This window comes from Orycteropus afer, unplaced genomic scaffold (genome assembly GCF_000298275.1).
Source record: "Orycteropus afer afer isolate SDZICR_OR568_19922 unplaced genomic scaffold, OryAfe1.0 scaffold00207, whole genome shotgun sequence".
In the NCBI taxonomy this organism is placed as follows: domain Eukaryota; kingdom Metazoa; phylum Chordata; class Mammalia; order Tubulidentata; family Orycteropodidae; genus Orycteropus; species Orycteropus afer.
In genome coordinates this window covers 4,495,866-4,511,977 of record NW_006921794.1, presented here as the reverse complement: position 1 = coordinate 4,511,977, position 16,112 = coordinate 4,495,866, and the positions used below count along the sequence as shown (strand labels likewise).

Sequence of the window (16,112 nt, the reverse complement as noted above, 5' to 3'; positions counted from 1 at the left end):
TAGAATCATGTAAGTATAAAAATTCATGATGAGAGACAAAAAAAAATTATCTTGTAGCTGTTCCACAGAAAACAAGTTAATTGGAAGTGGGTGGAAGCAGGTGGTAAGGAGAGGGTAATGTTGGTAAGTCTGGTTCTAATCTTCCCAGCTGCCCTTGGAATGAAGGAAGGAGGTAGGAAGGATCTACTGACGTGTAGATGGACAATGGGAGGAAAGAAAAATCAAGTGCCTCATCTGTCGATCCATCTGGAGTTGATTTTCAGTGCACAATTTAATACGTAAAAAGGCCTTTCTCCAGAAAATTCAGAGCATTTTACAGATATAAGCATGCCAGATTTACTTATATGCTACAGACAGAACATCACTTCAGGCACTAATGAGAAAAAAAAAAGTGTTGCAGATTTGGTCCCTAAAGGAACTTCAGATATTAATCCATCTAATTATGCCTATAGCTCTGGTAGCATAGTGCCTAAGGGACTTGACTGCTAACCAGAAGGCTGGAGGTTCAAACCCACCAACCACTCCTCGGAGGGAAGGTTAGGCAATCTACTTCCGTAGTGATACTGCCTCGGCAACCCAAAGAGGGGTTGCTATGAGTGGGCCTACTTGACAGCACACAACAACAACAATTATGCCTATGGAGTTCTTGTGGTAAAGCATTCAGCTGCTGACCAAAAGCTTGGTGGTTCAAATCCACCAGACATTCTGTGGGAGAAAGATTTACAGTGCTAGAAACCCTATGTGGCAGGTCTACTCTATCCTAAAACTTTGCTATGAGTCAGAATCAACTCAACAGCAATGGATTTGCTTTTGGTTTAAAAACCAATGTTCCTTTCAGCCATGGGAGAATTTGTTAGGCTACCTGGAGGAGAATCAGGCTTTGAGCCTTTTCTCTCATACAAAGAATCCCCATACTGAGTTCCTTTCAAGTTTTTTAATTTCTTGATATCACTTCAGCTATAGTCTTCATTAGATCCATAATGTCTTACCTCTGACTACCCCATCCTGGAAGCTTTAATTCAGTTGGAAAATGAAAAATATTACCATGAAGCAGGCATACCCCTGGATCTCCTTGCAGATAAGTAAATAAGTGGAGAAGAGCGTTTTTCAACAAACATTTTTTTTTTTTTCTCTCTCTCTCTCTCACCCTAACATGTAACAATTTACTGGGGTTTCTGCTGGAAGATAACATCATAATTCAGAAGGTAACCATCATTATAGACAAAAAGTTTCTGGTCAAAAGGATGATAGTTAATGCTCTGCACATTTTCCTGCATCTTACGCATTTTAATGCTTAGTTGGCCCTCATTCCCTGTGTTTGTGTCATAGTAGTAAAAAATCTCTTCTGCTCTGGTGTTCAGAGTACGAGTGGCATACAGAACCCCACATACCATGAAGGCGTTAGAAACAGATGGTTTATACTGCTTGGTCTGCCAAGTGTTTAGTACCTCAAGTGTGGTGTCGTTGAGTTTACTAATCACTATGTTACCAGTGTTGGCTTCAGTTGAATAAATCACCCACAACCCATTCTCATCCACAGCAAAGTCAATATCTTGCCATGCAACATTAGCATATGAAAAACGGTTATTAAAGGCAGCATTAGGGAGAGTTTGTCTCACACTGATTGTGTTGGTGGTCAAGTTAAGTTTGACAATGTCTCGGCTGTTTTGCCAGTTTAAATACATGTTGTTATTGTAAACTGCCATACCACTGCCTTGGCCATAAGTAATCCGATTCTGTTGGGCATTTGTGTACAATAGCAAATCATCCAGTGTGTTGTAGAGACTGTAATATTCCAAATATCTCCCATCAGTATTCAAAGGTGCCACCCAATACAGCCCTTTCTCTGGATGGTGAGGAGAGTAATCCCGACCCCAAGCCCCGTACTTATAGGAAAACCCTCTCCAGTTGAGCTGAACCACCGATGGCTTGCTGATGTTTGCCACACCACCATGACCACAGGTCCCTAGACAAAGGAGAAAATATATAAGTCATTCTTAGAGAAATGAAATGACAAGATACAAACTGTTCAACATCCTAAGAAGCAAAAAACCAGCTGCTGTTGAGCCTATTCCAACTCATGCAACCCCATGTGTGTCCGAGTAGAACTGTGCTCCACAGGGTTTTCAATGGTTGATTTTTTGGAATTTGATTGCCAGGCCTTTCTTCTGAGGCACCTCTGGGTAGACTCCAACCTCCAACCTTTCAGTTAATAACCAAGAGCATTAACCATTTGCATCACTCAGGGTTTCTTCTGAGAAATCAAGGAATCAATCAATATTTTTCCTGTCAAAGTTCAATGACATGTTCTGATGGAGAAGAACCAAACCTTCCTCTTTCTTTCAAGGAGAACCTTCTATGGATGCCCACAAGAACTATCTGCAGTTTCTAAGGATGGGCTTCCAGATAGAAAATGAGGGTAATGAAACTACAAGAGCTATATAAAAAAGGTTTGAGGGCCCACTGTGAGGAAAGGGGGATTTGGTAAATTTCATATATTTTTCCTATCAGAAAGCATTTTGTAAATGTTATCTTATTTCATTTTTCTTACATAGAAATCAAAAAAGCAAGATCATCCCAGAACCCTACCCTATTTCTATAAAACCAGAAGGTTCTACTTAACAGGCCAGCCTCAGGGAAAATTGTCATAAAGGAGACGATTGTCCTGGGCAGACCCCATGCCTGGACCCCTTCTGCCTTTCTCTGAGGTCTCAAGTACATAGTCACACCAGGCACTAATCCTGCTCCAAGCTCATTTCAGAAAAGGAGGTAGTTATGGATTGAATTGTGTCTCCCCAAAATATATGTTGGAATCCTAACCTCTATATTTGGACTTTTGAAAAAGAGCTCTGGTGGTATAGTGGCTTAAGCCTTTGGTTGCTAACCAAAAGCTCAGCAGTTCAAACTCATGAGTCGTTTTGCAGGGAAAAAAAAAAAAAAAAGAGGCAATCTGTTTCTGTAAATATTTACAGCCTTGGAAACTCTATGAGGCAGTTCCCTATGAGTTGGAATCAAGTCCATGGCAGTGGGTTTGGTTTGGGTATACTATATGTACCCAAAATATAATACTGTACCCAAATAGCCTTGAGATGGGTTTGGTTTTAAGGAAGATCCTTAAAAAAAGAAGAAAAAAAAAAACTGGTGAGATGGTTTATCGGCTAACAAAGAAAATTCAGATTCAAGTACACTTGAGGTCATTTTCTCTCTTTCTGCTGCTTGGAGTGCAGTGCAGGGGAGGGCAGACAGGAGGAAGCAGATACTGTTACTGGGTAGTCCTGTTGGGGAATAGAGTTTTTGTTATGTTAATGAAGTGTGTCAGTGCAGGTTATGTTCTAAACCTAATCACTTCTGAGTTATTGAAGGAGTAGATTTGACACACAGAGAAGCACACGTATTGGAGAAAACAGAGCCCATGTGAGGATCCTCTACATGACAAGGAACCAAGGAACAACAGGGCTACAGAAGTTGAAAAAGACGAGAATCTTCTCTCCCCAATAACTGACAGAGAGAGTCTTCCCCCAGAGCCAACACCCTGAATTCAGACTTTTAGCTTCCTGAACAGTGAGAAAATAAATTTCTGTTCTTTGAAGCCACACTTTTGTGGAATTTCTGTTACAACAGCACTAAGAAACTTAAGTTTTAAATATATAGATGAGAATGCCTTGCAGGTCCTGAAAGATGCTGGAATATCAGCCACAAGAGGCTCGGGAAATTATTTTATGGAAATATTGCCCATTCTGAGCCCAATGCATAGCTCATTACAGGTGGGTAAAGTGGATCCTGCTGTACATAACCCACACCCTACTGTGCCATAGAATGACAGGCAAGTATTTCATCTTTCCCGTTCTAGCACTGTCATCGCCACGATGTGTACAGTCAAATGGGACCCAGCTTCTCTGGCCCATTGAATCTATATTCCCCATAACACTTGGCAAAATGACAGGCTGGGCAAATGGCCCTTCACTTCACTCTCCCTCCGCAATGCCTGCCAACACAAACCGTTTATGAGCTATAAAAAATAAAATAGCATTCCTCCAGTATTTTTATAGTAACTGTATATGGAGTCGAAGACACATTTTTGAGGATCTTAGGAGCTCTAGTGGTGCAGTGGTTAAAGCATTGGGCTGCTAATCAAAAGGTCAGTGGTTTGAATCCACCAGCTACTCCATGGGAGAAAGGTGAGGCAATCTGCTTCTGTAAAGATTTACAGCCTTGGGAACCGTTGGGGCAGTTCTACTTTGTCTGATAGGTCTATGAGTCAGAATCAACCCGATAGCCTTGGGTTGGGTTTGGTTTTAAGGAAAATACTTAAAAAAAGAAGAAAAAAAAAAATTGTGAGATGGTTTATTGGCTAACAAAGAAAATTCAAACTCAAGTACACTTGAGGTCATTTTCTCTCTTCCTGCTGCTTGGAGTGCAGTGCAGAGGAGGGCAAGCAGGAGGAAGTGGATACTGAATGGCTGGATCAGGTTTTAAATGTTGGAGGGAATCAGGGAGCCATGGAAAGCTCATGAGGTGAGCTGGAGTCAAAAGCAGACTCCAAAGAATTGCCTGAGATTAACATTGTTGGGGGGTTAGGGAGGCAAAGCTTTTGTCTCTGAGTCTCTGCCTCTGACTGCTACAGAAAGACCCATTACCTTCCTTGGTAAATGCCTTTGCCTTCTGCTCTGCTTACTCAAGGACTGCTCAGAGGTGAAACCATTACTAGAAATCCTGCTTTTATTTTTCCAATCTGCTGGGGGCTTTTTGGTTTCAGAATTAAATACGTGCTTCTTAAATGCTCTCATAAATCTGCAGTTGGTGGGAAAGCCAGCCAACCATACAACAGGTAGAGAAATGAAAGCACTCTGTACCCATCCTCCAATAATTTTGCATATCATTAAGCAGAACACAGTCTCGGGTTTATTTTAATAATGCATGGGCCATTTCATAAATAAAAAAGCAACGTGTGCTCAGCCAAGAGACTGCTCTCCACTAAAGAAATAATAAATAAAATTATAAATTATTATTTCTTCTCCTAAAAGTGATCTCTCAGATGAATGCTTGTTTGCTTTTGTTTATGAAACAATGCATGAATTATTAAAATAAAGTTAGCGGTGTGTTCAGTTTAACTATAACAAAAACTGTTCTAGTTTCCATATGCTACAAACTAGATTTACTAGTTAAAATATCTTTCCAAGGACTTATTTATTCAACCACATTTCACTCTGAGGAAATGAATGAAAAGAGCTTATTTTCTTTCAGGTTGGAAGACCTAGGAATTGTTTGCTTAATTGAATCTTGCCTTATTGGAAAGGAAATATCCCAAACCAACAGCAGCAAAATATTTAAGGAACACTTACGATGCATATAACTTATTCAGGCATTATCATGGGATATAGATAATAAACTATTCTGTCTCTAGATGCAGAAATCCTTAGATATGAAAGAACCAAAATAAACTCTAAAAATCACTACTACTAATAAAGGAGCTCTGGTGATACAACAGTTAAGCACTTGGCTGGCAGTTCAAACCCATCAGCTGCTCTATGGGAGAAGAGACCTGGAGGTGTGCTCCTGCAAAGATCACAGCCTAGGAAGCCCGATGGGGCAGTTCTACTCTGTCCCATATAGTCTCTATGAGTTGGAATTGACTTGATGGCACACAACAACAGCTAATAACAATAATAAAAACTCATTGTTTCACAAGTTGAACAGGAAATTAAAATTGAACCCCATATAAATATTTAAAGTGTATGAAATGTAAATCTCTTTTCCTCACCTCTCAATCATTCCTGAACATGCTCCTGTCCTTTTAGTTATGCCATCTTCACCTTCTATTCCCTGAGGGTCATTTTTAGGGCCATGGCTATGGTCAGGGGTCACTGGGTGGTGCAAACATTAACCCATTCAGCTGCTAAGCCAAAGGTTGGAGGTTTGGTTCTTTTCAGAGGCACCACAGAAGCAAGGGTTGGCTTTTGCTTCCAAAAAATCAGCCATTATAAACCCTATGGAGTGCAGTTCTGCTCTGACATGCATGGGATTGCCATGAGTCAGAATCGACTGCATAGCAACCGGCATTGGTCAAAAGGAAGTAGGAATAGGAAAGATAATAAAGTATTGTTGCTGACACAAGAGGTGTGGACACAGCAATGACAAACCAGTAAAAAGCCTGTGTGGGCTTTCCTAGCTCCTGGCATCAATCCTTCCTGGAAACAATGCAGAAACTGACAGCCAGCCATTGTGCACTGCTCAGCTAGCGCAGCCAGGGTCCCGACCCTCATCCCATCTACCCTGAGTGACTCTCTGCCTTCACTTATCAAACATGCCTTCCTAACCTCTTCCTCATTTCCAGGTGTTAGTGATACTATATTCCCTTTCTGACCCAGGGCTCAGGCAATTTTATGTTACACTGTGGACTACAACCCATTGCCCAGCCATGATCCGAGGATTCCTAAAGACCAATGAGGCATTTTGCATTTTCTGGCAGAAGAGGTCACAGCATAGAACCACCAAGAGCAAAAGTACCCTTTTAGCTACTTCATGAGTAATGATAATGGCTGTTAATCAAGTTGATGGGTTATTGGAACTTTTTTCACCCCAAGAATCACAGGTACATCCTGCCTCTTTCACTTATTAGCTGTGTATACTTGAGCAAGTTACTTAACATCTCTGAGCCTCAGTTTCCTCATGTTAGAACAAATAATACCTATTCTGCAGGGTTATTAACAAGAATAGAGAGACTATGGAGTCCTTGGGTAGTGCAAATGGTTAACATGCTTGGCTCTAAACGAAATTTGGAGGTTCAAGTTTACACAGAGGGGCCTCACAAGAAAGGCCTGATGATCTACTTTGGAAAAATCAACGGTTGGAAACCCTGTGGGGCACAGTTCTGCTCTGACACACAGGGGGTCACCATGAGTCAGAGTCAACTCAGTGGTAACTGGTTAGTTAGTTAAAAAACAAACCCAGTGTCGCTGTGTCGATTCCAACTCTTAGTGAACCTATTGGGTTCCATGGTGGTAAATCTCATCTTCCTCCCATGGAGGAGCTGGTGGGTTTGAACCTCAAACCTTCAGGTTAGCAGGCAAATGCCTTATGCACTACACTACCAAAACTCCTTGGTTAACTAGTTATCATCATTATAATCACAACTGAGGTTTGACTGTCTCCCTTGTGTGAATGGTAATTTCTAGAGGTTTCTTTACCCATCCTGGTTACCCTTGTACTCAGAACAAGGCTAGTCCCACAGTGGCCATGAAATTATGTTTGTAGAATAAAGGAATAAAAGACAATTATTAAACCCAGCTTACCCTTATTTATAAAGCACCATCCCTCTGCCCTGCTATGTATCTGAATTTTTCAGAGTATTCACTCCACAGAACAGAATGCAAGGAACCATCTACTCAAGTGTAGCCTTGGTTGGCAATCATGGAATTCAACAGATATTGCCACAGGATTCTAAAATTATCTTGGGAAGCTGTAATTGAAATAGGGTTTTTAACTACTCTACCTTAACTTTTGAAAAGTGTCATGACTGATAGCACTAAATAAACAAAAGCCAAATATCATATGCCTGCAGAGGAGATGTAATCTTAGCTCTGTCACATGGACCAGTGAACTCCATTTGAGCTGAGAGGAGACTACTATATAGACTTGTGAGAATTAGACAAATTAAAATGATCAGAATCAGAAAGTGATTAAGAGTACATGAATCTGAATTATGGGATAGATGCTCTTCAACTTCCCACTCTTCCCTAGACTTGGCATGTTAGTGGGCCAATCTATGCCTTTCATACCCCCATTCAATTACCACCATTTACTAATCACCTGCTATGTGCCAGCACAGAACACAGCATCCCTAAGGCTAATGGTGATCAATCCCAGAGGGTACCCATCCCATTTTGCCTACATGCAGTCATTTCTATTCAAAGGAAAACAGAGAGACTGAAGCCAGTTGTTTTAAGTGAAAAAAAAAAAAGCTAATGAGTAGGAGCTGATTATTTTAGATTTATAAAGTATTAAATGAAGCAGAGAAGAATGTCATTTATAGCAAAAACAAAAAACAAAACATTTTACTGAACCCTAAATGTAAATACTACTTCTAAGTATAAATAGACCACAAACTTAGAAAACTGCAGTGACAAGGAAGGGGCCCTGAGAGCACAGAACGACTTTATAGCAGAGACTTGCATACAGTCTATTTTGTTCTGTGCAAACTCTGCAGTGAGAAAAAGCAGACAGGCCAGATTTTAAAGTCCCATAATAGTGAGTAACTTTAATTAAAGTCTCCACAGGCTCACAACTTGGTGGTGCTTGGGGATTTTCCAATTCTGCACTATCAACCAATTCAAACAGAAAGGAGCATGTGAAAGAAATTGATTTAAAAACATGACAAAAAGTCAGTTTAATATAAACATCATAAATATCATATGAACAAAGCTGGCAGAGGGCCAAGTGGCTTGGCAGGGATTCAGGTACAGCCAAGGTTGTGGAAAAGTGAAAGGAAATCTGGGTCCAATTTGCTCAGAAAACACAACTGGCCTGGGATAGTTCACAGAAGTCTAAGTGTGAAGACCTAGGGGAAAATTCTTAGCAGGGAAAAAAAAAATCCAACAAAATTAATCCAACAGTTTCCTTTGTTCTCCTCCTGGATTACAAAACCAGTTGTCATCAAGTTGACCCTGACTCGGAGTGATCCCATGTGTGCCTGAGTAAAACTGTGCTCCATAGGGTTTGTATGGCTAATTTCTAGAAGTGGAATTCCAGGCCTTTCTTCCAAGCCACCTCTGGGTGGACTTGAACTGCCAACCTTTCAATTAGCAACCGAGTGTGTTAACCATTTGCACCACACAGCAACAGGCAAGCCACCACAGTATAACAAACTAACAGACAAGTGGTGGACACAGGTATTAAAGACAGAAAATATTTGGGTTCCTTCTCCTCCCACTCCTCAGAAGGAAGGTTAGGCAATCTACTTCCATAGTGCTACTGCCTAGAAACTGAAGAAGAGGTTGCTATGAGTTGGGTCCAACTCAACGGCACATAACAACAACAACAACAATAGGGACTACAAGCAGTATATTTTCTCCCTCATTCATTCATATGCCTGACCTCATAGGGTCACAATGAGTCAGAATCAATTTAATGGCAGTAGGTATAGTATGTCCAACACTCTAGGTCCAGCAACAGCCAGGGAATATGGTTCTTGTATTCCAGCCCAGCTGTGTGTGGTCATAAGAAAAGCAGTGTTCTTATTGTCTAATTCCCCTTCTCTGTGACATGACAGGGCTAAGCTATATGGTCCTGGATATTCCTTCCTGCTCTAAAATTTCCTCACTCTAAGGGATGACAGAAATCTGTGCCAGAAAAAGAGATCTCGTGAGGAAGAATTGCTGAGGTCATAGAAGAATCATTTGCTCAGGTATTGTCCAGGATTTGCATTGCTTCAGAGTCCCTGGTGATAAAAACAGTTAATGGGCTCAACTAATAACTGAAAGGTTGAAGGTTGCAGTCCACCCAGAGGCACCTCAGAAGAAAGACCTGGTGATCTACTTCCCAAAAATCAGCCACTAAAACACAGTTCTACTCTGACACACATGGGGGTACCATAAGTCACAGTCAACTCAACAGCAATGGATCCTGGTCCTTGCTTCACCTCTCGTCCTTCATGGCAAAGAAGAACCAGCTATCATTTCCAACCCCAATCCCAAATCAAATTTGACCTTAGTTTGTTACACAGGAAGCATGCACTTGTCCTAAACCTCCTCTGTATGTCAGGCCAAAAGGTATTCCCAACTGTAGCAGGAAGAGAAAAGGGTCCCCTGAACACCAAGAGGCTCATAACTATGGCCGCATCTAATTAAAGCCTTGAAGAAAACAGCTACATTGACAAGATCCAGAAACACCCGATCTAAAAGGAAATAGATTGTGAGCAATAGGAATTAATAAAAATAATAAGGGCTGTATGATTGGATGAAAAGGTACAGTCCCTGTTCAGACTGAGAGGCTCACACAACCTACAGAGAGAGCTTCCCTGTGATGACTGACGGACTTCGCTAAAGGACAGGGCTGGATGCGGTAGCTGAGAGGCTGCCCCCAGCTCCCCTGGAGACTGCACTCAGACCATATGGACCTAGCACTGCTTTTTGTTTACTACAGCGTTTTCACTTCTACTGTCACCATTAATAACATGGTTGTGGTTATTGATAGCTGCCTTCAAGTCAGCACTCTACTCATGGTGACCCCATGCACAATGGAACAAAACCACTGTGACTCATAAGGTTTTCACTGGCTGATTTCGAGAAGTAAATTGCTGGACCTTTCTGCCCAGGCCTTCTTAGTCTGGAAGGTCCATTGAAACCTGTTCTGTATCACACAAGCCTGCACTGACGGATGGATGGTGGCTGCACTAGAGATGCATTGGCCGGAAAGCAAACCCAGTTCTCCTACGTGGAAGGTGAGAATTCTGCTGAACCACCATATGTGCCAATTATAAGGCTCTGAGATTTCCAAACACTGTCTCATTAATCTTCACAACAACCCTGCAAGATAGGTTCCGTTATTCTTCCATTTTACAAATGAAGAGATTAAGGATAATGCTCCCTGGTCACATGGCTCAGGTCTTTGAGGTTCCAAAGCCATGCTCTGGATCCCTATTTCTATTTATGAGTGTCTGCACTGAGCACCCACCTCTGTGCTGTACCCAACCTGAGGTCGATTCACTCATCATCCTGTCCTCATTCAGCTGAAATGAAGGTCTATGAGTTGGAATCGACTCAATGGCAATGGGTTTGGTTTTTTTTTTTTTTTTTTTTTTTTGAGTGGGATAAATAATTAACATGTTCAGCCATTAACCAAAAGGTTGAGGCTCAAATCCACTCCAAGGCATCTAGAAAAAAAGTCCTGGCAATCTACTTCCAAAAAAAAAATCAGAGACAATATCTCTGCCACTTAGGAACAGACAGTCCATGAGGGCCAGTAGGAACCCTGACACAGAATATAGCAAGTGCTCAGTATACATTTAGGGAAAGAATAAAGGAAAAAGTAGAAAGGCAGAAGGAGAGAGGGAAGAAGAGAAAGAAAAAAGAAAAATTCAGGGAATAAGCTCAGTTCATCAGATAAATAAGCCAATCACCCCTTTCTATCCACAGGAAATCAGATATCACACATTGATTCCAGAGGCGTTCACCTGAGTCCCTAGATAGCTCCTCTATCACCATAGAGATGTGTTTCTTGATACTAAATGCTAAGAGATATGTGTACCTGTGCTTTTTGTTTCAAATGAACTCACTGTGCTTTTCCTCCATGAACCGAGATTTACAACACCTAAGAGCAACCTCATGGAGTTCTGATGACGCAGTGCCTAAGGCATTTGACTGCTATCCAGAAGGTTAGCAGTTCAAACCCCCCAGCCACTCCGTAGAAGGAAGATGGGGTGATCTATTTCTGTAAAGATTTACCACCTCAGAAACCCAGTGGGGGTCGCTATGAGTCGGAACCAACTCAATGGCAAGGAGTTTGGAGTTTGAGCACAATCTCAGCATGGCAAATATCCCATTCTTCTTTCTCCGAAGCCCCTCCTCATCCCATGCTCAGCGCCTTGGAGGACACCTCCCCCCAAAATCGTCCTTCTTACCTGGAGCGGGAGGAGGGACAACAGGAGTGTTTTCCACTTTGGAGGCCTCACATTCCTTCAGTCTTTTCTTCAGTGCCACGATTTCTCGGCGAATGGCAAGGACATTGTTTTTGTCTAGTGTCTCGAGCTTCTGCACCAGGAGGGTCATATTCCTTATCTAAGGAAATAAAAATTCAGAGTGACTTTATATTATTGTGCAATTTCTTTCATAAACATTCCTGGGTTGAATTTGTCATTTAGTGAAACGTTGCCAGCAAATACATCAGAGATTCTCCTGAACAGTCAGTTTCATTTGGAAGAATACATTTTATGGTTTAGTGTGAACGCCTGTCAGATCTCAGGCAGATGTGTGTGTGACAAGAAGAAAATGGCAAGAAATGATTTTAACGACTTTAATAATAGAGCACAGGTTCATTCTATGCATCCACAAATGTCCATTAAAGTTCATTTCTAACAACCTTCCCCTATAAACTCATGTTTACTCATGTTGTGCTATAATTAAGTTTCTATCAAATGCTGAGGGCCACAGAAAATTTAAATTCTAAAATATGTGACTGGAATTCTCAATTACAGCCCATGTCATAATTGAGTTGGTAAATTCTCATTGCCATAAATTACACAACCATGCTATTAATGGGGTGGTCTTCATCCATAGATCTTAAGGGGTTTCTTCAAAACATACTCACAAGAAATCCCTTTAGGGAGGGTTTCAAGTATTTGGAGAACAGTTCCAAGAGGTATCAAGGATTAGATGATTTTTTAAAAGAAAAAAAAACAGAGCTAGCAAGTCTATAATCAGGTAAATTGTGGATTTCTACAAGAAGTCTTTCATGAGGATAATCTAGAGCAGAGGAGATCCCCAATTTGTCTTGGCCATGAATGGTTGTTCAGGTTAGGTCATCTCCTTTCTAGAGAAGTTGAAAGGCCCTTTGCTTCTGGGGCAGGATTCTGACCATTAGACAACACCTACACCTTAGTCCCTGGGAGGGACAAGCAATTAAAGTGCTCGGTTGCCAATCGAAAGCTGGAGGTTCAAGTCCACCCAGGAGTTCCTCAGAAGAAAGGCATGACAACCTTACTTCTGAGAGATCAGCCATTGAAAACCCTATGGAGTGCAGCTCTACTCTGACACACATGAGGTCACCATGAGTCAGAATCAACTTGACAGACACTGGTATGGTATAGTACAGTCCTCAGTCAACATGTTCCCAATGTGTTTGACTTACTCTTCAAAGGTAGGTTTTCATCCACAGCAGAGCACAAGGTATGTGCAGTGTAGTAAATTACCTGGTATGGCTTTTCTAGCCATAAGTCTTTGTAAACTCTGTGGTGGAATTTGCTGTGAGCAATTGAGGAGCTCCTTATTGTAAAAGTTACACACCTGGGGTATTTCTGTTTGGAGTGGCACAAAGCAATGTTCTGGGAAGCTCGCTCTCTCTCAGGTGCTTAGAATTCTGATGTTATGGTTGGTTAGTTTGGCCACTCTGCCAAGCTCAAAAGGAGGCCTCCTAGAGGCAGAAGTCTCTCTGACTGCTGGCTGAGAAGGACATGCTGCTGAGAGAAATGCACTCCTGAGAGACATGCACTTCTGAGAGGCATGCGATGCTGGGAAAGAGACTGTGAGAGAATGTTGGCTGAGAGAAGGTGGGCTGAAAGAGACTGAGTGCTGTTCTTGAACTTGAATTGTAGCCTGGCGCTTCCCTATTAAACCTCATAATCTATGAGTTCTGTGTGGCCACTGCAGTGAATTAGAACCCAACAGAAAGATGGTGGGTGCTGTGGGAGGAACGGTTGGTGTCAGGGTTGATGAAAGGACTGGAGGGAGGCAGCATGTCTGGCCTCACAGGAATAGGCCTTGGGCTACTGATTGTGATTCTGTCTTCCTCTTGTGGGATTAAAGGAGCTCAGAAGTTGAGGCCTCCTTGCCCCTTTGGCAGTATGACACATGGGTGTGGGAAAGGGCAGAATTAGAAGTCAAAAGAGAGAGATTTATATCTTGGGCCTAGCCCTTGCTCACATTCACAGAAAAGAATTTATTATTAATATACTGAAAAGTGAGTTCCCTCCTTACCTCCACTTCCAGTTGGTTAACAATTTCTGAGCTGCCAACAAAACTCTTCTTCAGCTGGATGATGAGTTTTTCCATCTCCTTCACTTCTATCTTGATCAGCTCAAAGTCCAGTTCAGTGTAGGAAATTGTATCTTTTTCCATAATCTCTACTCGGGTAGTTAGGTTTAAGAGCCTCTTTTCATATATACTGATCATTAGGATATATTCCCTTACCTGTAGGGTGTCAAAAAACTCAAATCAGTTCCCAGAGCAATACCACCCAATCTTGCTCCACCACCAGACCCTTGATGTCTATGTCCTTCCTGTCAATAATTTTTTTTTTGTAAAGAAATGGATCCAAAAAATATATATTTAACCAGATTTTTTTCTGACTATTTAAATGCAAATGAAAAAGAACTTATTACTACAGTTTGAGGGTGGAGGGAGACATGGATTTTGCTATAGAATCATCGCTCACAAGTACTTTTAACCTCCAAGTTAATGTCTGGAAGCATAAATTCTCCAAACTAAACCACCTTGAATCAGAGCCTCTTGCTCTGCCTCCTCCCCACAATGCACACACATTGTAAATCAAGTTTCTTATCCTCAGCACTAGTGACATTTGGGGCAAGATCATTTTTTTCCTGTCAAGGCATTGTAGAATGGTTAGCACCACTGCTGGCTTCTAGATGCCAGTAGTTCCCCCACCCAGTTGTGATGACCAAAACCATCTCCAGACATTGCTAAATGTCCCCTGGGAGCAAAACCACACGTTACCCTCCATTTAGAACAACTGCTCTAAATCTAAGCATTTCCTAGAAGAGAGGAAAATGTGCTAAGAATTCCTTCTTTGATCACCACACAGGGTGAGTTTTGAGCCCCTCCGCCTTCTACAAAGACCCAGTTCACCACACAATATGTGAGTGTGTGTACAACTGTAAAGTGCACATTTCATTAAGTATGCGTACGTTTATTCCAAGAACTGATTATTGCAATCAGACCTTTAAATTACACATTTGTTGCATATATTTGAATGTCTGATCATTAAGTTAAAATATTTCCAAAAATTCCCTTGGTAGTTTAGTGTATAATTGGAATCTCCAAATGGATATTTCAATAAACACAGTTGGTGGTATTTCTGAATCTGATCTCTAAAAGAAATGCTGTAGCTTTTTTAAAGCCCTGATCATTAAAAGTTGCTGGTTCTACATTCTTTCCAAAAATTTGAACATAAGTGATACTTTTCCCCACCCCTCAAACTGCACTAATGTCAAGTAGCTGATCTACCGCCAGGATGGAATTATAGCCAGATGTTGGCCTCTAATCCTTCTAATACCACAAGCAGCCCTACCTTCCGTCATTTTAGCCCTTCCACTTAACCTCACTGTGCAAATTAGAGGAGACTCATAGGCCACAAACCTAAAGGCTTCAGGCACAGAGGATTTTAATGAAAGTTGAAAATGCAGCCCCTGGCACTGTTAGTGTATCACCTCAGGCAACTGATGCTCACTGTCATCAAAGGTACCATCACTCCAAGGCTGAGAAGGCTGGTGACATTTTGGTGGGTAGATAAATTAGATAGATAGATGATAGACATCTCATAATACAACCACCCACCACCCACTGCCATCAAGTGGATTCCAACTCAAGGTGACCCTCTAGGACAGAGTAGAACTGCCCATAGGGTTTCCAAGGCTATAAACCTTTACAGGAGCAAACTGTGTGCCTCATCTGTCTCCCACAGAGCCACTGATGGGTTCAAACCACTGACATTTGGGTTAGCAGCCAAAACCGCTTTAACCACTACACCACCAGAGCTCCTATATTATAAAAGTCCTCCTCAAGAGCACAAACACAGTTATAAGGTGGACAGGTTTCAGTTACTACAAAAATCAGGCATAAAATCTTGCCTGTGATAAAGAAAAATAAAATGCCAAAGCATTGCAGAAATGAAAGTTTGAGGAATTAATATGCTTGCTGGCATTGGGCCTTGCCAGCTCTTGGAACAAATGAAACACCCTCCACTTTCCTGGAACATTTTGGTGGCATATCGCAGCTGTTGTTCTACAAAAAATGAGTGATTCAAGCGTCATCTCTGCTAAATAAAATGTGGCTCTCCCAGAGTCTCTCTGAACACCAAGGCATAAGGTGGAATTTGCTGCCTACAAGAATGTGTGGTGTGCTTGCCTTAGTTCAGACAAAATGAAAGGTCTCTAAAGAGCTGTTGGAGTCACTGGATGGTGCTTACAAATGGTTATCGCCCTGGGCTGCTAACTCAAAGGTTGGTGGTTTGAGTCCACCCAGAGTCACCTCAGAAGAAAAGCTGAGATCTATTTCTGAAAAATCATCCATTAAAAACCCTGTAGAGTATGGTTCTATTCTGATACACATGGGATCACCGTGACTCAAAGTCAACTTGATAGCAACTGGTTTAAAGTTCTGTTT

The 16,112-nt window shown here is 41.6% G+C and overlaps 1 protein-coding gene across 1 annotated transcript in view; it reads right to left on the bottom strand.

Annotated features, from left to right (window-relative positions):
- Positions 1–1,163: 1,163 nt before the first annotated feature.
- The window catches only part of OLFM4 (olfactomedin 4), a 28,409-nt gene continuing 13,460 nt past the window's right edge, over positions 1,164–16,112 (bottom strand). The window contains exons 3-5 of the mRNA XM_007948192.2: positions 13,689–13,901; positions 11,618–11,774; positions 1,164–1,966 (exon numbers count right to left, since the gene is read on the bottom strand). Of these exons, the coding sequence (XP_007946383.2) occupies positions 1,164–1,966; positions 11,618–11,774; positions 13,689–13,901 (1,173 nt within the window). The remainder of the gene's footprint in view (positions 1,967–11,617; positions 11,775–13,688; positions 13,902–16,112) is intronic.